Here is a 22349-nt window from a genome sequence, read left to right on the forward strand (position 1 = left end):
CTAGCAAGACCAGTGGTCAGGGATGATGGGAATTGTAGTTCAAAAACAGCTGGAGGCACAAGGTTGGGAAACACTGGTTTAGACCACAGCGCCACCTGTGTCCCATGCATTAGTGGGGGCAATACCACAGGCAGCTCCTTCTCTCTCAACAGCCATTGTTTTCTTCCTCTATATGCAGCATCACTGGACTGCCACACACACAAAAAAGCCATTGCCGCTCCCCTACCCCCATTCCAAGCATTCTGGGGGAAAGCATTCTGGGAAATATGAAATGGCTCTAGAGTGATGAGGGCAACAGGAAAAGGTGTGGTTTTGAGCATACAGGGCCATCATGGTTATGTTGGGCCTCATTGTCAAATGTCATCATGATGGCAGCCAGCTTGCCAAGGCCATTGTTTCTGAGCTTTTGCTTCTACTGCTATTCTCAAGCTTTTGACCGCTGATGGCAGATGACCAATGGACTGCAACCTAAGTGGCACAGCTCTGGCACTGCAGCCACTCAGTAGAGCAGAGCCAGAAGATTGGGAGGTCCTGCAGCCATCCTTCTAATCTAATGCTAATACAGTGGAACACCTCGGGTTGCGAATGTGATCCATGCAGGATGCACATTCGCAACCCGCAACACCACGTCTGCGTATGTGTGGGTTGCCATTCGGTGGTTCTGCACATGCGCGAGCGCTGAAACCCGGAAGTAACCCATTCCGGCACTTCCGGGTTCAGCGCGGTGTGCAGTCCGAAAACACATAACCTGAAGTGTCCAAGGTACCACTGTACACTGTTGAAAGAATTTAAAGCTGAATACGGCTTGCAAACTAATTCCATTTTTAGTATAATGAAGACTCAGCTTAGTAAAATTCGTGCCAACATCTCCGTTTTGTGAGGGGAAAGCCGTGCATTTTCTTTGACATCCGTGCATGTCATTTGTGTTCATGCTTCTGAATAAAGTAAGATCTCTTTGATCTTAAGAAATTTCCAAATAGAGTTTTGAAGCACTGACAGACAAGGGAGAGAGATGGGGAGAGAGAGAGACTGCAATCTCAGACGTTTAGGTTAAAAGGCAGGTGCATCAAAGACCTACTTCTGAATTCTTGATGAACACTTTCCTTAGCAGTAACCCTATATTGCATTAACACAGAGTGTTTACTGAAAAAACGAAAAAACCTTGGAATTCACCCAGGTGAAATGGAAGCAAAGCAAAATAAGCACAGACTCTCAATATTTTAAAAAGCTAAGAAAAGTCAATGTTACTTTACAATTTAAAGTAATACTTTCCTAAAATGTATTGGCAATGATGCCTTACACAATGCAAACACATGTGTGTGGGGGGACACCTAGATAGTTGTTCAAGTCGTTAATCCCAGAAGATGACAGGTGGTTGTTTTTTTACATGCATTGCACTGTCAAAGAAGTTGTACAGATTCCTTGTTAATCACAAATTGGGGACAGCATTAAAAATGCATATTCCCTCTTTGCAGATAATGCTACCCTTTATCAAGGATATGGATCCAACCACCGTTTCAGTCTTTTTGCTTATTTCAATGGGACATGTGGTGGAGAATATCCTGTAGGACTGCCCCAAGTAAACACAAAAACTCTCATGGACTCACATCTGAAATCACACAGAGGGCTGAGTCTGATGAGCTATTCTAAGCTCTGGGGAATCATCCTGAAAGCACTTAACATGTGGAGAACGTACATCAAAACTATTTGCCTATATCCTCTTTCCAGAGCAGACATGATATTGTGACTCAGGATTCTCCTAAAGGGAAAAATTAGGCTACCCATTCTGATTTTAAGGTTTTCATGTGTGCTTGCTCCACGGATGACTTCCAAATGCAATCACATGAGTACAAATTGTTGCATAAGAACTAGAACAATGCATAAAATCCAGTATGAACACAGTGATTACGGTTCTCTGCTTTCTTTCTTTTATAAAAAATATATATAATAATTTGATGTATAATGGCATAAATTCATGGAGCAGGGGAGCAACATTTATTATGGCTGAGCATCACTTTGTACCTAATTGTATCAGTGCATCATATAATACTTAATGGTCTGTGCTTTCCTTTTCTAGATGTGTAAATTACACAAAGTTATAACCCAGAAACAAAGAAAGATGCCCAGCGAAGTGGACCAACGAACCAGAATGACATTTTTAAAAATCTTATCATTTGACAAGCAATGATCCAGATGCGTGGGGAGCATTATGTATATCATTGCAAATGCCTTTTGAGTAGTTGTATGAGTGAACACGGTTGATATTTATAACACTCACCACCCATCAAGTTGTGGTTTATTCATTTACATGGCAACTGTGGCCGATGGAAGAAGAAGAAGAAGAAGAGTTTGGATTTGATATCCCGCTTTATCACTACCCTAGGGAGTCTTAAAGTGGCTAACAATCTCCTTTCCCTTCCTCCCCCACAACAAACACTCTGTGAGGTGAGTGGGGCTGAGAGACTTCAGAGAAGTGTGACTGGCCCAAGGTCACCCAGCAGCTGCATGTGGAGAAGCGGGGACGCAAACTCGGTTCCCCAGATTATGAGACTACCGCTCTTAACCACTACACCACACTGGCTTTGGAGGAAACTGCCAAATCCAAGATCCATATCTGTATGAATGTCTTCGGCTACCAAAATGATCATCACAATTAGGGCATCAAAACTGAATTATATCATTGAACCAGACTCACAATTTTGTCAGGAAAATGCATATAACCTTCTAATAGTTACAAGTGACTATCCAAGCATTTGCTTTAAACTGATGTTCCAAGTAAGACCAAAACAACAACAAAAAACCCTAGAATATTCTGCTAACCAAAGCTGTACATTTTTCAACACGAGAGCAAATTCACCTTTGGACCTTGTCTTCCTGGATATCCTGGTAATCCGGGAACACCAAGTTTACCCTGTAATTTAAAAAGAAGTTTTAATGCATTTCTCATTTGTTTCCTGATGGCTACCACTCTTGTCTATGTCCCATTTCCCTCAGAAGAATCATGTAGTTTGTAAAGTTAGAAGGAAACCTCTTGCGTGGATGTAGGCTTTTTTCAAAAAAATCCTGTTTATTCAGCTTTACAAATACAAAGTTATTAAAAAAAAACTTCAGATAAATATCCATGTACAGAGATTATTCTGAATCTCAGGACTTCCCTCCATCCCCTCCATGGGGTCCCATTTTAAACATTTATTACCACATATTCTTCGAAACTCCAACTTTTATATCAATCCATATTATCCATGATAATTGCTACACTACAAGTGAAATCAAAATCCTGCTAATGTTTCCACCTGCTTACAGTGCTCTCCTAAATAACTTATAATTTTTCCCATTCTCTTTAGCTACACATTTCAACTATACCTTCTTGAGTTTGTTAGATGACCTAGTTCACAAAACACCTACATACTAAAGCTGCCATTTGACATAAATAATAATCATTTGGCATTTTCAATTGTGCATGTGGAGAACAGAGCCACCAACCATTGTGAACCTTGCTGGTTTTGCTTCCCCATACTGGGGCGGGCGGTGTCTGTAAATGTCACACTTCCTTAGACCTTTACTTCTGCTCACAGTTTTTGGATCCAATCCCATACTTGTCATGGTATTTCCCTGCTTTCAGCCCAGAATGAAGAAGCTCAACAGTTGAGTTTTTTGGGGGGAAATGTCGCTCATTTATTCTTGTTTTAATGGGATTGGAATTTAATTGGAATTCAGTGATGACATTCCAATTATGCTTCCATTCATCCATAATTATAATATTGGCTTTCTTGATTCATGACCTTGTTAACAGCTGGGAAGATGTCTCACAACACTGTGGGGATCATTAATTCCGAAATAGCTCCCCACAGTTAAGCGAGGCTGAAAGGAACACTTTCTGAAATGAATGAAGTGACTTTTAAAGTATTTTTATGATAGCTTAAAAGGTCGCTAGCATCAAATCATAACTACAATGCTTTCATTCCCTCCTCTTAGTCCATAAATTGTTCTTCCTCAAAGGACTGTGTGTGCAAAACACAGGAAGGGTCATTGAGGGAGATCCCTTCAAAAGATCTTTACAATCAAGCTGGACTTCAGACAGGCTGACCAAGTACCTAAGCAGGAACATGCTTGAATGAAATATTATCTCAATAACTAGTTTTTGCTAGTGGAGAGGGGGGAATAATTTGTGGAACATAGACATTCTTGCCTAGTTGCCTACATGGGATTCTTATTCAGAGGCACAATCCAACAAAGCTAATTAAGGAATGATGGCCTTACTCTAGGCCCATTTATGCACTTTACTCATGAGTAAGTAGTAAGTGGTGACAGTGGGGATGAGGACACTGGCTCCACTCACATCAGAGGGTGATCATGAGTGGAGAATCAACTCCACTCATGAAGGCTCCCTGCACAATACAGAACCCTAGAACTTCAGAAGGTTCCCTGTTGCAGACAGTCATCCTCCAACTTAAGGAAGGTAACAGGGATGGCAGGACAGAACTTATTTACTTGTCCTCCATTCATGCATGTTCTACTTGTTCATGAGTATAATGCATGAGTATAATGCCTTCTGTTCTGTTCAGAGTAGACGTGCATTCTCTCCTATAAAAGGATGTGCATATTCAATATCACCTTTAAAGGTAAAGGTAAAGGGACCTCTGACCATTAGGTCCAGTCGTGGCTGACTCTGGGGTTGCAGCACTCATCTCGCTTTATTGGCCGAGGGAGCCGGCGTACAGCTTCTGGGTCATGTGGCCAGCATGACTAAGCCACCTCTGGCAAACCAGAGCAGCACACGGAAACGCCGTTTACCTTCCCGCTGGAGTGGTACCTATTTATCTACTTGCACTTTGACGTACTTTCGAACTGCTAGGTTGGCAGGAGAAGGGACCGAGCAACGGGAGCTCACCCCGTCGTGGGGATTCAAACCGACGACCTTCTGATCAGCAAGTCCTAGGCTCTGTGGTTTAACCCACAGCGCCACCCACGTCCCATATCACATTTAGGCATGCATTAAAAATATTCTACCTTCCTGCTCTGCATTTCAAAATATTACAAACAGAGACATGTAACTCCAACAGTAAGATGGAGGCTGGAGGTTGGAGGCAGGGAAATGGTTCTTACTTTAGGATCTGAAATCCAAAGGGAGCTTTTCACATTACTATGTGGTAAAGTCTGCCCCTGCTCTGCCCTTTTTATTATTTCATCTTATGTTTCCAGTGAAATAAATCAACGTCAACATTTATATGGTGCCTTTCAAATACTCAGACCACTTCAACTGCATTGTTAGGGTACTTTTTTTACTTGTAAGCAGTACTGTTTATGCCCGAGGAGAAGACACGGTGGCTCTGAGTTCATGGCTGAGGTAAGATTTAAAACTAGAGACTTCCCAGTTCACTCTTCCCCCCTGGTGTAGCCCCAAACCTACAAAAGTGAAAGATGAGATGAAATGTACTACAGATAGGGTGGAAAATGTGTTCTTATAAAGCTTCAGTAAATCTTTAGGAAAAGATGTGTATGGGATCTACACGTGTCCCACACGATAGTCCTATTCAGACATAACAAACACTGAAAGAAAAAGGGAATCATTTGTCATTTGTTCATTTGCTTTTTATGCAACATGTGAATTTGCAACCTCTAAAACTACACCAAGATGATCTCATGATACCCCTCCCCCAAAAAAACCCTGTTGTATGATTGAGTGACTAACCTTTTCTCCAGCTTGACCGGCCCCACCTGGGTCTCCTGTTGGGCCAGAACGGCCTTTGGGACCTTCAGGGCCATCCTCTCCTCGTGGACCAAGAGGGCCAACTTCACCCTTAAAAGAAAAAATTGAAGGATGTAAACCAAGGATGTACAAACCAAGTCACCTGTTTCTGCAAATGGGATGCAAAAACTGCTGAAATTATTGGATTGACCGTTGATGAAAACCTCAGGTCTGCCCCTATTCCTAATTTTAGCCCAACCACGGCCTCACTGTAGGTTTCTAAAACCAGTATTAAGGGGAGAACTGGCACAAAACATAAGCAGGCTGGATCCCGCCTGGCCTCCCTGTAATTTGAGTACTGAGTGTAACCTAAGGTCTAGTTGTTGCTTGTGGCTTAGCCACAAAAGCCGACAGTTAAACGAAAAGAACCACATCTCTCATGGGGAAAGAAATCCATATTCAGACTTGCAACATTTTTTCACTGTTGTTACAGCAGGCTTTTAATCTTCAGTTGTAACCTTGGCTGTATTGTTTCTGGCCACTACATTTTGCTACAAATTTTTAGCAATTATATCGTTATTGAAATTTTATGCAATTTTTAATGTGGCCTACCCTTTAACTGATTAGAATATAGTTAGACAAACTAACTATTTAAATGCCACAAATAAAGAAAAAATATTGTTTGCTAGTATGAAATTGTATCAGAGTTTTTAACAGTGAGAGACACACACAGGTTGATAATGATGAATAAAACCCTCTGGATTTGTTGGATCCCATCCATTATTCCATTGTATCAAACCCTTCTCAATAATCTTTTTTGAAGTCCCATGCACTTTTGAAGAGAAGGTCCAGTTTATTCATATGTGGTCTGGGCACATACCATATTTTTTACTCTATAAGATGCACCAGACCACAAGACGTACCTAGTTTTTGGAGGAGGAAAACAAGAAAAAAAATATTCTGAATCTCAGAAGCCAGAACAGCAAGAGAGATCGCTGCACAGTGAAAGCAGCAATCCCTCTTGCTGTTCTGGCCTCTGGGATAGCTGTGCAGCCTGCATTCGCTCCATAAGACGCACACACATTTCCCCTTACTTTTTAGGAGGAAAAAAGTGAGTTTTATAGAGCAAAAATTACGGTAACTTATCCACTTGGAAAAGTGCATGAAAGAAGCTTGCATGGGCCTTCCTATAATAAGAACCGATGACCACAAACCTGATCACATCAGAGAGTTGGTCTCATTGGTCTCATCTAGCTTCCTAGGAGGTGAGTCACTGTTGTTTATTGACAAGGAAAGGCAAAGTTTCAGGTGGCTCAGTGTGGGGCAAATGTATCTGCGGAGCCAGTCCAGAATTCCTGCTGTAACACCGTGCCCCCAACTGGACCTTGTAGAGCCAATCCAGGTTGATACCAGGGTCAATGGTATCAAAAGCCAAGGAGAGATCCATCAATATTTACAGGGTCAGCACACATAATTTTTAGCAATTATATCGTTATTGAAATTTTATGCAATTTTTAATGTGGCCTACCCTTTAACTGATTAGAATATAGTTAGACAAACTAACTATTTAAATGCCACAAATAAAGAAAAAATATTGTTTGCTAGTATGAAATTGTATCAGAGTTTTTAACAGTGAGAGACACACACAGGTTGATAATGATGAATAAAACCCTCTGGATTTGTTGGATCCCATCCATTATTCCATTGTATCAAACCCTTCTCAATAATCTTTTTTGAAGTCCCATGCACTTTTGAAGAGAAGGTCCAGTTTATTCATATGTGGTCTGGGCACATACCATATTTTTTACTCTATAAGATGCACCAGACCACAAGACGTACCTAGTTTTTGGAGGAGGAAAACAAGAAAAAAAATATTCTGAATCTCAGAAGCCAGAACAGCAAGAGAGATCGCTGCACAGTGAAAGCAGCAATCCCTCTTGCTGTTCTGGCCTCTGGGATAGCTGTGCAGCCTGCATTCGCTCCATAAGACGCACACACATTTCCCCTTACTTTTTAGGAGGAAAAAAGTGAGTTTTATAGAGCAAAAATTACGGTAACTTATCCACTTGGAAAAGTGCATGAAAGAAGCTTGCATGGGCCTTCCTATAATAAGAACCGATGACCACAAACCTGATCACATCAGAGAGTTGGTCTCATTGGTCTCATCTAGCTTCCTAGGAGGTGAGTCACTGTTGTTTATTGACAAGGAAAGGCAAAGTTTCAGGTGGCTCAGTGTGGGGCAAATGTATCTGCGGAGCCAGTCCAGAATTCCTGCTGTAACACCGTGCCCCCAACTGGACCTTGTAGAGCCAATCCAGGTTGATACCAGGGTCAATGGTATCAAAAGCCAAGGAGAGATCCATCAATATTTACAGGGTCAGCACAGCAACCAAGGCTGATTCAGTCCTTAATCCAGGCCTGAACCCAGTTTGAAGTCAGGTTAGGTAAGCCATTTCCTCCTTATGTGCCTGGAGCTGGGTCATCATAAGCTGTAAGTTATATTATGAAGTAGATATTGTAGACTCAATAATACTTGTATGCATCATTTTGTTAGTTTGAATTCTGTTCAGGATGTGATAAACAGCTTCCACCCTACTCGTGTTATACAGTCTTAATTTATCCTAGCCCACCCATGTTTGTTTAATTGCAAGCAAATTTACTTTAGGAGAATTTGATTGATAACTTTCCTCCAAATTAGTTTTAGCTCTGGTACGGAGCCATAACAAAACATTTCAGGGAAATGTGTTCAACTCTTTTCTCTAACCTACAGGGGAAATGACTTGTTTGTGGTTGTTTATGGCTGCTTCATTGTGCTGTTTTAATTTGTATAATGTCACAAGACTGGCTGACTTAGGGCCTAAGTAGTACCTCAGAGGAGCATCAGGAAAGATTTACAAATAAACAAAAATAGTAGATGAACAATGAGAAAAATCAACCTGTTCCAAGAGAACCTAGGTGGAATGAGAGCCAATGCCTGGAATCTATTGCAAAAAGGTCTCTTGCATTAGATCAGGCAGCCCATTGCAGAGAGTGAGAAACTGACAGGATATATCTTATTCATTTATTTATTTATTTATTTCATAAAATTTAAACACCACTCGATTGTAAAAACAACAACACTCAAAGCAGATTACAAAAGAAATAAAACAATAAAATTATTGGGGGGGGAGAGAGAAACTATTTAAAACATTCAAAAGATTAAAATAAATGATAAACTAAAAAGGGTGTGCGAGGACCAGCTTTTATACTGCAAAGCCTTCTGGGAAAGTAAGGTGAACATTCACTTGGAACCCCAGTAAATGTGGGCCAAACAACTCAGAAATAAAACAAGGCTGGTACGGAGATACAGTGGTACCTCGGGTTAAGAACTTAATTTGTTCTGGAGGTCCGTTCTTAACCTGAAACTGTTCTTAACCTGAGGTATCACTTTAGCTAATGGGGCCTCCCGCTGTCGCGCGATTTCTGTTCTCATCCTGAAGCAAAGTTCTTAACCTGAGGTACTATTTCTGGGTTAGCGGAGTCTGTAACCTGAAGCTTCTGTAAACCAAGATACCACTGTAATATGAATGAGAGAGAAAAATACTTACTCTGTCACCTTTAAGGCCCATATCACCTTTAAATCCAGGGAAACCATCTTCACCCTGATAAAGGAAAAAATGACACATCATAGTGTTGTTGTTGACAGTTATGAAAGAATCTGAATGCATGCATGATTTTAATGCATATAGTAGCTGCACCTATTTTGCTGCAAGTCACAGCAATTTACACTATTAAAAGTGGAGCATAACAAGTCAAATAATTTAGTACAGCGGCTTCTCTATCAGAGGGGGAAAGAACACATATTGCCACAGCTGTATTGAATTACTTTTCAGCTTTAAAAGGGAGAATGAATGATGAGAAAGGTGCTTAAGGCAACAGACAAATTCATTTCTTAATTCATCAAGGAGCTCTTCATTATGACATTATTCTTCTGAATTAAATTTCTTTCTCATATGTTCAGGGGTTTTTTAAAGGGCTTCCCCCCCACCACTATCAAATGCCTCATGTTCAAAAGTCAATTAGGATATAGTCTCAAAGACACCAACTAGCGATTAAGGGTTGATTAACACAGCCATATATCCTCATGTGACAGTCATGTAGCAATGGTGGTGCAGTTAGGAATTGGGAGTTTCAGAAATTAAATTTCCTGCATGCAGAACTCTATGAGCCAATCTGAGATGAAGCCCAAGCTCCATAAATCTGATCTCAGCTCAGGATGAAGACATCCTGTGCCTTTGTGAAGCTCTGGGATGTTGTTAGAGTGTGTTCTGGGTATCAGAAGCCTTGGGAGATATTATTCCCAAGGCTGCTGGCATCCTTTCTAGGGATGTTCACAGCCTATAAAGTACATTTCTCTGTTTTTTTATATATATATTTATTAATTTTCACAAAATTATAAACAAAACAAACAGATAGACAAACAAACATAGATCATAAGCTTATTAAATTACACTTATTAACATTGTTAAGTGACTTCCTGGCTTCCCCTTGGTTGAACTTCCATGCATATCCTTTTAACGGTTTTCCAAATAAAAATTCTTATGAAATTAAGCATTAACATCCTTATATCCTTTAGTTTTAAAATTAAACATATTAAATCATCACTTAACTTATGTGAAATCCTAAGCCAATTAAGTATCTGCAAGCTATTTCCAATTAATTTAATTTTACATATTTAAAATAAAGTACATTTCTATGAGTTCCTGAAATCTAGGATGCTGTTACAGATGCTCACAATCAAACCCTAGATATCAAGAAACCAGAGAAATGAAGTTCTCAGCCCACGTGACCCACCATTAAAGGGACAAGGCATTCCTTGTCAAATATATTGTTACAGATTCAGGATACCAGAGTCTGTGGGTACAAAGGCATCCATAATTAGATTTAGTAAATGTTATGAATTGCTAAATGCTTGGAGTCTTCACCTGGGAAAGAGACAGCTTTGCAATGTAAAAAAAAAAAAAAAAAAATGCAGATTAAGCTTGTCTGCCAGACCAGGGTATCACTTGGAATGGAAGTTTTTAAGCATGACAAAAGTGTTGATGGCCCATCAAAGGAATTTGGTCTTTGAAATAGAGCTTGCCAGGGGAGTATGGGCAGGGGGGGGGGGGGAGTGCTTTGATTTCCAAACAGAAAACACAAGCCTGGAAGCCCCTGGCAGAGATTGGGGGGTGACATGAAACAATATGAAAGTATTTAGGAGCTTAAAGCAATACCGTACACAAAATTGGAAGTCAATTTTACACTTAGGAGCAGATTTTGAGGGGATGAGGAGCACACCTGAGCAGATGGAGAAGCATTTTGGGTGGGGAGGGAAGTTCCACGGCACTCATGGAAATTGTTCTACATGGGCAATGTTTAGTTAGCTACAGCCCGACAGAACCAGTGATCCACATAGGGAACATCGGCTTCTCTATTCTGAGGGCTGCTCCATTCTCCACAGAGCTTTTTGGTAGCTGTACTGACAAAACAATCCCCACGCAAGGGGGTGAGGCTCTGTAATAGATTTGGCAGCATCTAGCAAGAAGAGAATAACGATTGCATAAGGTGTGCACCGAGGCATAGCTGACTCATTACTTACAACCCCCAAAGAGAGATGCTATATTTTAAAGTGCGGAATCTCTCTCTCAACAACTTCTGTTCCTTAGAAATGAAAAGAATGGGGAAGCTTTTCTACAACACCTCAAACAGAAATCGAGCCACGGGGGTCAGATAAAATTGCTCCTAGGTAGCGAATCATTCCACGAAAGGTGAGTGCAAGCAGATCTGTGTCAGGACCATCTTGATACTGAGGAAGACACTATTCTCTGAGCCAAATGAGCTTGTAGCAAAATGGCCTGCAAAAATGTTTGCCTGCTTCTTCTGAGTGATTTATAAAGTGGAGTCGTATGGCTTGCTGTCATGTAAGAAGGTCCCAGATGAATGACTGGCAGTAAGTTGTTGTTGTTAAGAAAACAGCACCAGTGTTTCACCTCTCCAGTTTGTAGGAGCTGTCTATAGTCAGAAATGTCTTAATTTCCATTGTGAGCTGAAGACCAACCGTATAGCTCAGTCATGGGATGCTGAATCTTAGGGTTGTGGGTTCGAATCCCATGTTAGGCAAAAATATTCCTGTACTGCAGGGGGTTGGACTAGGTGACCCCAATGGCCCTCCTAACTCTATGATTCTATTATTCTGTGTAACATTTGGCAAGAAAATCAAAGAGTGGGACTCAACATTGCACTGTGAGAATCATATGATCATAGAATTGCAGAGTTGGAAGGGACCCTGAGGTTCATCTAGTCCAACCCCCTGCAATGCAAAAATATGCAGCTGCCCCATACGGGGATCAAACCTGCAACCTTGGCACTATCACCACCACATTTTAACCAAATGTGCTATCCAGGCTTTTATAGTGAACATCCCACCAGAGAAAGCATTGATACTTGCCAGACATAATTATCCCCCTCTGTCCTCCCCACATGCACCATTATGGGGTTTCTCCTGATCCCTGAAGAGCCAATTTCAGGGGCCACTGGTAGGGAAGGGATAGGAAGAGGGAAGCCCCTTTGCCAATGTAGGTTTAGAGTTCATATAATATTTTGCAATAAGGGTGTTAATTAAATAATTCCATCCTGCTCTTTCTCCCAAAGGAGCCCAGGGTCGCAAACAATGAAACAGCAAAACAATTTAACGAATACCTTAAAAAAACCCTGAAAGTATTTAAAAGTAATCAAATACCCGCACAGCTACTTTGATCTGCCCTAGTCTTTTGCAGATTTATTCTGCTTCTACTTTTCATGATCATCACTGTAGCTATTTATATCGCACCATCAATATACATGGTGCCTGATTTTCAATTAGATTTTCCATTAATGAGTTGAGTCCTTTTAGTACTAAAATATAAACGATAAAAACTAAGCACCATAAAGAGATTACCTTTTCACCTTTGCCACCTTTGAGACCGCGAACACCGTCAGCGCCCTGTTAGAAAACAGCAGCAATGACAAAGTTATTGGATTGGTTAACGGGAAGAAAACCCACAGGTCTCATTGCGTTTATCAAATATGAGCAAAGGTATTATGCTTACCTTTACGCCACGGGGGCCGGGATACCCAATTGGGCCTTGAGGACCTGGAGGCCCCTAAAAGATAATGAAGGATATCTAGATCATATTGCTTTTAAATAATATGCACACAGCTGTAGGTTAACACGCATTTATCTCAAAGGTGATCAGGTTTATCTGAGCAGAAACATAACAATAAGTTCATAACGGACCCTGTATCTGGGTATTTCTGTGGATTTGTTGGTGTGGTGAAATGGTGGACATCAAAAACATGGTTTAATGTATGTTTGTGAGTTATATGTGTATTCTGCCTTCTGGAAGAAGGTACATGGTTATAAAGACTAGGACTAGCCGCCTGAGAAACAGTTTCTATCCAAATGTGATTTTTATTTTAAACGCAGTGTAAGGTAATCTCTGTGGGAGTATATTGTATTTAATTAAGGGGTATCAGAGTTTTTAGGGGGTTAACCAGGCCAGGATAGCTGGGATAGCAGGCTTGATGGTTTTTGAATGTCTAATGTAGATTTTTAAAATTTTGTTGTTCTGTATGGGACAATGACAATAAAGATTATGGTAATCACAATCGTAAATGAAGCGTTGCATGAATTCGATAGCAATTATGGGCAAATGTGGATCTCATTTAATTTATTCCTAGAAAGTCACATCAGAACCATATTTAATTTCTCTGCCCTAAGGGTGTCACCAAATGTCACATATAAGTATTTTATCTAGAGCACGGTATCGGCTGACATCTCTGGGCAAAGCTGAAGAAAGTAAATGCATTTGTTGTTTGATGCTTACTGAATTGATCTCCCCAACCATTGCCCACAGATGATGATGATGGTGATGATAATAATAATAATAACAACAACTACTACTATTAGTTATACCCCACTTTCCCCCCTGACAGGACTCAAGGTGACCCATCCCCTCTTCCTAATCTCAAGAAATTATGAGCATTGTTTCATTTAAGAGACTTGGGGAGGAATTCAAGTTCACACTGTTACATACATATTGTCTGTAAGCATTTCTGCCTGCTTAACAAAATGTTCCCCTAGCTCCCCCGACCACATGCTGTTCCAGAGATTCTTCACACGCAAACACCCCAAGCCAATCTGGAGGATGTGGGAGAGGAGAAGGGAGAAAGCCCCATTGTACTAGTGGTCATCCTTGTGTTGGCTTTCACTAGTGGGACCAGATAGCTGAATCTGGCTCAAAGCTATTGGTGTGCGTTCAGGACAATATACCCTCAGTTTGGAATTATTTAGGGTAGTCAACCATCAGATTTAAAAACAACGCTGGACAAAATGGGCACAGGGAGAAAATAAATCAAAGGAGCACTCTGATCTCATCTAAACTCAATGCATTGAGGGTGCACTCCATAGACTGAGAGATGATGAGCCATGTCAATTTCTTTAATGCATTGAAGGGAATCCAAGGTAGCATTTATTTCCCACCTATCCATAGGTTGCATTGTGGAAATGGAGTTGCGAGTGGGGCAATACCTGTATAGATTACAACCGAAATCTGTCCCCATTCACTGCGTTGTTAGCCAAGCTCCTAATGTACTTTATTTTGAAGATAGTCTGAGGGGAATTAGTGCAGCTGAGTGTGACGCAATGTGCCTTGACAACACAGAAGCCATGTCAGGTGAAGATTCAAAATCCTTCAGGTGGATCAATATGTAAGTCCTCAAACAGGCAGAGGGGGGTGAGGCTTCGCTGGTCTGCTTAAACCATGAGCATCTCTTTTTAGAATGGCAAATTCACTCTAACTGCTTCGTTATTTCATTTTCAGAATATTTCGTGGGCACAGAATTCGGAGGCTTAGGTTACTCCGGTACACAGAGTATACAAAATATTCTATTCCTCACACACATTCCCTTTATTCTGAGCACTTTTGCTTCATACTTAAACACAAAGGAGCCTGTTGACAGAAGAGCAATCAATAAATGTCTGGTGGTGCATGCTGGAGGAAAGTTTTTTACAGGAAAGGGAGGGGGGAAGCCACAGGTTCGGTTTGCAGCAAAAGAGATTTTACTTGGATTGCTAGAAATTCGGCTTGACTTTAACATGAGTTGGCAGGTGGAAGGAGTTGCCTGGAGAAAATACGCAAATCCCTTCCCAGGGTGGTGATTCTTTAAAAGAAGAACTCTGATAAACATTTCTAATGTGTGGTTTAAATCCAGGATTATTTGGGCTGGGTGCTTTAAATAGTTGGTGCACCCACAAGTTCCAAGAAAGGAAGTGTGGAAATAGCAGGTACCAAGGGGAGAGCAAGCTCACAGTTCAGTACGCAGTCCATCTACCTATGCCCAAAACAATTCATACTTTCCTCAGCGGAGAAAGAAAATAAATGTTCAAAATTGGGACTCTAATCCCGATTTTCAGCGTGTCAACTTTTTGTTGTGATCTTTCCTAAAGGCATAATAATATGTTCATTCCAGTCTAAATGTTACGAGAATTATCCACAGACTTATGTCAAGAAAGCACAAACTTACCAAGGAACCTTTCTCTCCCGACTGTCCTTCTTTGCCTGGGTGACCCTATGGGCAAAAATATATATCGAGGAAAACACTTAGTTTGTGAACAGTAACATCTCATTATACAGATTCAATTGAATTTATACTCTTCTACATATGTACAAATTCAGCCTTCTTCTCAAACTCTCCCATCAGCTCCAGGTATCATGGCCTATAATGACAGATGATGCGAGATGGAGTCTAAAAACATCTAGGGAACATTGCATTGGCTGCCCCTGCCCTGGAGCATTTTGAAAAGCCTATGGGAAACGAAGAGATTGATCTGATTACATTGGCAGTATTACGTCTCTTCAGTGCCTTTCCTTGAAATGATGAATCACTAGCTAGAGTAAAAAGTCTTTTTTTCTTCTGAAGCTGCTGTTTTGTTTTAGGTCCAAAGCATTCTAGGAAAATAATGCAAGAGCATGTAAACCACTCCAGAGTTTCCCCATTCAATGCATTTTCTCTGGAAGATGGGAATTGATTATTTTTATCTTGTCACCGAACATTACACTAAGCACGCCATTAAAGTTATGACAAAACAAAATGAAAGCAAACAGTAATGGAAATATTTTATAGCACGTGGAAATCAATAGCCAGGAGGCTTTTTCCAGTTGGGCAAAATCCACATGCGGTTGAAGAGCATAATCAATCTTTAGCGTCAGCGTCCATATAGCCATCTTCAAAATATCAGAATAATTATTAGTTTTATGTGACTCGGACACTCACAGCTGCCTATGCTTTCTCAGTTCAATCCACTCCTTTCCTTTACTCTAATATATATGTCACATCACCTCTCGCGTCCTTCAAATCCCATCAAAATCTTCTTCAGCCCATAAAAGCTACAACCAAAGCACATGTAACCTTCAGATTTAGGGTACAACCCTAAACAGACTTACCTGGGAATAAGTCACATTGAATTTCAGAAGAGAAATGCCTAGGAATGCACTGGTTAAGTTTTAGGTTTATGGTCATACCTCGTGTTACGTTTGCTTCAAGTTGTGGCTTTTCAGGTTACGAACGTGGCAAACCTGGAAGTGTTTTCTTCCAGTTTCAGCACACACAGAGAAGCAATCTGTGCACTTCACGCATGCGCAGAAGCGATCTGCACACTTTGCACACGCACAGTAGCGACACTCTACTTACAGACTTTTAAGGGTTCGAATGGCACCCGAAGCAGATCACGTTCGTAAGTGGAAGTACCACTGTATTCAATTTATGCATTGCTTGCCACTAACAAAAAAGTCCCAAAGCGTGCTTTACAATCAGAGTTGAAAATACAACAAAAATCCCATAAATATTATTAAAAAGAGACTCAACAATACAGCATCACATTAAATGCCGGGGGGGGGGGGGGGAAGGATTTGCCTGGCACTGAAATGATGACAAAGTTGTCACCCAGGGAGTGCGGTCCTTAAACTGTTGTTCTTCCTCCCCAAGGAACTTTTGGAATTAGAGTTTCCTGAGCAGCTAGGAATTTGTAGCAAAGAATTCTCAACACACCTAATCAGGGGTGGACTTTGGTAATATGGCTCCCTAAGCAAGGACAAAAATTAATTGGTGCCCCCCTGCCAAACATTTCTTGTTTTCACAAGTCCGCCTACTCCCTATTGGGCAGACGGTGCTGAGGTCTGGCACTGTTCTGCCCTTTGCAACCCTGTGGTGGCGCTGGGTGTGGGGCCTGGTTGGATCGTAGCCGGCCTACAAACTGGCCAGTCACAGGCAGGCTGCTGTGCAGGACCTCCCCCAGGGGCAGGGCCAACTGTGCCGCCATGTGTCGCTTGGGTCTGCTCCCAGGGAATAAATAGAGGGCCTGCCCAGGCCTCTTTACCCAGAATTTCTGCATGTGTTCTCAAGTGCGCTATTTTTCACCTCCTCAGCTCAACACTCTGTGCATGGCAACAGTTCGCACTGCCCTAAATCTGGTGCTGACTTAATGAACCAAAATGCCCAGGATTCTTCGGGAGAAGTGAAAAGGTAAAGGACCCCTGACAGTTAAGTCCAGTTGCAGACAGCTCTGGGGTTGCAGAGCTCATCTCGCTTTACAGGCAGAGGGAGCCGGCATTTGTCTGCAGGCAGTTTTTCCGGGTCATGTGGCCAGCATGACTAAGCCGCTTTTGGTGCAATGGAACACCGAAACCAAAGCAACACATGGAAATGCCATTTACCTTCCTGCCGGAGCAGTATCTATTTATCTACTTTCACTTTTTGGCGTGCTTCAAACTGTTAGGTTGGCAGGAGCTAGGACTGAGCAACGGGAGCTCACCCCATCGCGGTGATCAGCAAGCCCAAGAGGCTCAGTGGTTTAGACAACTAAACTGGTGCATATTGCATTGTAGCACAGATATACCCTAAATAATTCTGGCATACCTGCGTGTCACACATACAGTGGCACCTCGGGTTAAGTACTTAATTCATTCTGGAGGTCTGTTCTTAACCTGAAACTGTTCTTAACCTGAAGCACCACTTTAGCTAATGGGGCCTCCTGTTGCTGCCGTGCTGCCGGAGCACAATTTCTGTTCTCATCCTGAAGCAAAGTTCTTAACCTGAAGCACCACTTTAGCTAATGGGGCCTCCTGTTGCTGCCGTGCTGCCGGAGCACAATTTCTGTTCTCATCCTGAAGCAAAGTTCTTAACCTGAAGCACTATTTCTGGGTTAGCGGAGACTGTAACCTGAAGCATCTGTAACCTGAAGCGTATGTAACCTGAGGTACCACTGTATTATAAAGACAAAACGTTTTAAATAAACAAACAAACAACAGCCTCCATATCTATCCAATTTAATGACCACTTTGTGTTTTATGAAGGTGCTTTGACCCATGAGAATTTTTACTACATTGTATGTGCTTGTCAACCTTTAAAGGTGTGGAAAGACACTTCACTGTGATTGCCTCATTTTCCTCATTCCAATTTAACATTTCTCATGTTTCAGATCGTAACATGAAAGCAATCCGGAGCACCAGAAATTAAAGCTACACCCTCTCCCTGCATCCTGCAATAAGAAATCCAGTGAACTAATTCTGCCAACAGAGTTAAAATTCACATTTAATTGAAACGACAGCTCTATCCTAACAATTCCATCACGTTCATTTCCGACAGTTTGCATCTGTGCAAGAGAAAACAGGTTAGACACCTAAATGCTCTTCCTTTATTTATTTTTTAAAAAAGAATCAGTATCACTGCAATTTCTTATCTGCTGTTGCAGTGGCTCCTTTTGAAAATTAAAGCCCTTGATGAGAAACATGAATCAAGTTCAAATAATAAAACTGGGTATGTTTCACAAGGCTTGCTCCAACTATCAGTGATGCAATTTCTTGCTGAAATTCAGGAACGTGGACGCGTGAAGTTATTTATATATAAAAATAATTGAAATAAAAATGGGCAAAACTTTATTCTACTTACGGGAGGGCCATCAGCACCAGCAAGTCCTGCAAGGCCAGGCTTGCCCGGAGGTCCCTAGAGAGAGATGAAAACACATTTTTGAGAAGGCAATCAACAGATAAGGCATCTCAGGCTTCAAATGTCTGAAAGCCAAAGGATTACTTATGAATGAAGCAGAAATGTGATCTGTAAGCAGGAAATGAGATAATACTCCAAAATTCAAACCGAGCAAAATGCAATCTGAATGCGCCACAAGTAAAAGCAACCTTATTACATTTACTTTTATTTATTTATTCCAGAATTTGTATCCCACTCTTCTTTCCCAAATGGAAACGTTGAAACATTGGTAAATGTCAGTGTTCACATGCGAGTGCTAACAACCCCAAATACATTTCTGTGACTGTCTCAAAGCAGACATATATATCCAGTCTTTAGAAACCTATCAGTGAATACAGAATATTTCATGTGTTTTTGTGTTCTTTTTGTGTCAGTTTGTTTGTGGGATGAGTAGGAATTCCCTTTACCAAATGTAGCAGATACATCAAAGTGACTAACATTTAGTCTGAAAAACCATGCACATAAAATCTACAAATACTTAAGATAACGGGGGGGGGGGGAAATAGTTGGGAAGCCTGAGAAAAATGCCATTCTGGAAAAAAAAAATCATTTGCATTTGCCTGTGAAATGAATACAGCAAAGGGAATCGAAAGACCTCATTGATAAGGACATTCATCATCAACAACAATAGCAACATCTGTGCATGCAGATCTTAATCTGTGGGAATACAGTGTAGGGGTGTATATATTTGCAATTGTGGATTACCTCAGTGACTCTGAAGTGAAAAGAAAGTAGAGTCTGGTCCACAAAGTTTGTGCTATAATATATTTGGTAGTCTTTAAGGTGACACAAGACTACAGTGGTACCTCGGGTTAAGTACTTAATTCGTTCCGGAGGTCCGTACTTAACCTGAAACTGTTCTTAACCTGAAGCACCACTTTAGCTAATGGGGCCTCCTGCTGCCACCACGCCACTGGAACACGATTTCTGTTCTCATCCTGAAGCAAAGTTCTTAACCTGAAGCACTATTTCTGGGCTGGCGGAGTCTGTAACCTGAAGTGTATGTAACCCGAGGTACCAATGTATTTGCTTTTGGAGTTGACCAAAGGTGATGTACACCTAGCAATTCCTACAAATAAATTTGAGAGGATCAAAGAGTAATAGTCTAGCCAACTGATTAGATCTAAAGCTGTCCATGTCCTTGATTTGGTACACGCTGGCAGTGCCTTTACGTTGGAGATCAGGTGCCCTTTGAAACTCATTTAGGAAAGAAGAGAGAAAGAGCTGTTCTGCTCAAAGAGCCAGGTGAATTTTAACATGGTGAGCTAGGGAGCTCAGGGATGGCTGTCTACTGTCTATGGGTTTGATTTGCCCTTCAATGTAGAAAAGAAACCTTATTCCGTGGGCCATTTGTAATTATCACAAGACGGAATGTAACTTTTGGAAATCAAATGTTCCCCCATACAGAGTGCCTGGCAAGAGCATGCATGCTAATAAAACTCCCCTCAGGAGACAGAGGAAAATGGTCCTTGAAATTAAAATGAGTGAATACATGAATGAAGGAATGCAGGTGCAAAAGACTGAAAGTGTAATCCTGGGGATATAGACTCAGAAGTGGGTCTCCTCTCAGCACAAGGGGGATTACTCCTCAGTAAGCAGGAATAAGGCTGCAGTCAGAATTAAGTATGTGCCTAGAAAATACTCTCAACTCCAAAATTTCCATCTGCGTTGTAAGAGAGAGTAACAGGGAAAGTGGAGATGCAATGGTTAGAGAAGTCCCTTCCAATTCTGCCCCCAAATTCTTATTAGAAAAAGACTCACTAAAACACAAGTCACTTAAGTCTTTAAAAAAATCAGGAGACCCAATTAAAATTAGTAACCATTAAGCAGCCGAGAAGAAGAAATGTATGCTGGATGACAATATTTTCGGCTACCTAATATTCTGCCATGTGTCCTTTCAAGTTTTCTCTTCTGCAGTAAGTTACAAAAGCCAACAGGCTCTCAAATATTTTTTTTTCTGCTCACACGTTCATTTTGTAAAAATATTCAGAACTGCCATAGCACAGGTGCTAAAGCTAGAATGATGTTATGACTTCTTGAAGGAGCGTCTCCACCCCCATCGTTCTGCCCGGACGCTGAGGTCCAGCGCTGAGGGCCTTCTGGCAGTTCCCTCACTGCGAGAAGCAGAGTTATAGGGAAGCAGGCAGAGGGCCTTCTCGGTAGTGGCGCCCGCCCTGTGGAACGCCCTCCCATCAGATGTCAAGGAAATAGAAGACATCTGAAGGCAACCCTGTTTTGGGAAGTTTTTAATGACTGATGCTTTAATGTATTTTTAATCTTCTGTGGGAAGTGGCCCAGAGAGGCTGGGGAAACCCAGCCAGATGGGTGGGGTATGTATGCATAAATTTATTATTATTATTATTATTATTATTATTATTATTATTATTATTATTATTATTATTATTTTATGCAGCAGTGGAAAACAGCGTTCTCCATCTCTTTCTCCCTTGCTGATGCTGAAAGTCAAGCAAAATTTGTGATGCAAGGCCCTATTCTGCTTCACTGGCTGCCCCTTGTAAGAGGAAGAAGATGTGATCCAGCCTATTGTATCACCCTACTCATAAGCCCAACATTGGAGCTCAGCTTCTTGGGCTCCTGTTGAGGCTCATGCCCTAGAAAGGCCTCCACTGTTGATCTCCAGAGCCTCCTCCTTGTCCTTGCTGTTGCTCTTCATTCAGCTGTTTGGCCCTGTCAGGTGCATTAGGTGAACGTTGGCCAATGGTGCACATGCCAGGTTCATATATCCAAGCACCACGCAGTGACAGGGGAGGAGTTTCCTTAGGCCTTGCTGTGTGGTGACAGTGTGTGGCTGGCAACTGGCTCAGAAAACGTTAGAGTTGAAATCCTCCCATCAGTGCACCTCACCACCCAGACCTCATTAGCTTTGGATAATTTGACTGAATTATTGTGATTGGCAGATTCCATATTTGCTACATTTTAATAAATATGTCCTATCACCCATCTTTTTTGTATTGACTCTTCTTGGGTGTGTTGACAAAGAACAGTCATGTTACTGAAATAAGGCAAGGAAAATGTGGATATTAGATAAAAATTGGTTAGTATTATGATCCCAAAAGTCTCTAGGCTAGTGCCTAATGCATCACTTAACTTAGTTTAAAAATAACTGTGTGATTTTCTGAGGTCTGAAAAGCTTGTCTGGCAATTTGGTTTCATGAGTAGATTGTTGCATATTAGTATGAATATTTCTTGTAGAAATGTTAAGAAAAATGATGAAAATGTGAATTATATTTACTCATATTACACTTGATGCAGGCAACCTCTTGGCTTTTTTCCTATCATGTCGTTTACAACCTGTTGCTTCCACTTAGCTAAGAGTTTTTGAATCTGCATCTCTGAACATGACTAGATACCTGCTCATCTACATTTCATCCGCTTTATTCTTATCTACAGAAAAGTAAAGACCTTTAAGTAAACTAGGAGGAAGGAACTTGTTTAAGCTAGTCTTGCTAAAATTGCTTGCTAGTACAACAATATGTATAGGTAGTGGAAATATTTTTGGAGTGTCTATTGAAGGTCATGGGTGGGGAATTCATAC

The 22349-nt window shown here is 41.2% G+C and overlaps 1 protein-coding gene across 4 annotated transcripts in view; it reads right to left on the reverse strand.

Moving 5' to 3' along the window:
- Positions 1–22349, reverse strand: part of COL11A1 (collagen type XI alpha 1 chain) — a 257537-nt gene that overhangs the window by 98859 nt on the left and 136329 nt on the right. For all 4 annotated transcript variants that reach the window (XM_081916017.1, XM_081916015.1, XM_081916016.1 and 1 more), the window contains 7 exons: positions 18698–18751; positions 15275–15319; positions 12799–12852; positions 12648–12692; positions 9277–9330; positions 5693–5800; positions 2858–2911 (listed from right to left, as the gene is read on the reverse strand). In XM_081916017.1, the coding sequence (XP_081772143.1) occupies positions 2858–2911; positions 5693–5800; positions 9277–9330; positions 12648–12692; positions 12799–12852; positions 15275–15319; positions 18698–18751 (414 nt within the window). The remainder of the gene's footprint in view (positions 1–2857; positions 2912–5692; positions 5801–9276; positions 9331–12647; positions 12693–12798; positions 12853–15274; positions 15320–18697; positions 18752–22349) is intronic.

The sequence above is a fragment of the Podarcis melisellensis genome (assembly GCF_964234715.1).
Source record: "Podarcis melisellensis genome assembly, chromosome: 6".
Lineage (NCBI taxonomy): Eukaryota > Metazoa > Chordata > Lepidosauria > Squamata > Lacertidae > Podarcis > Podarcis melisellensis.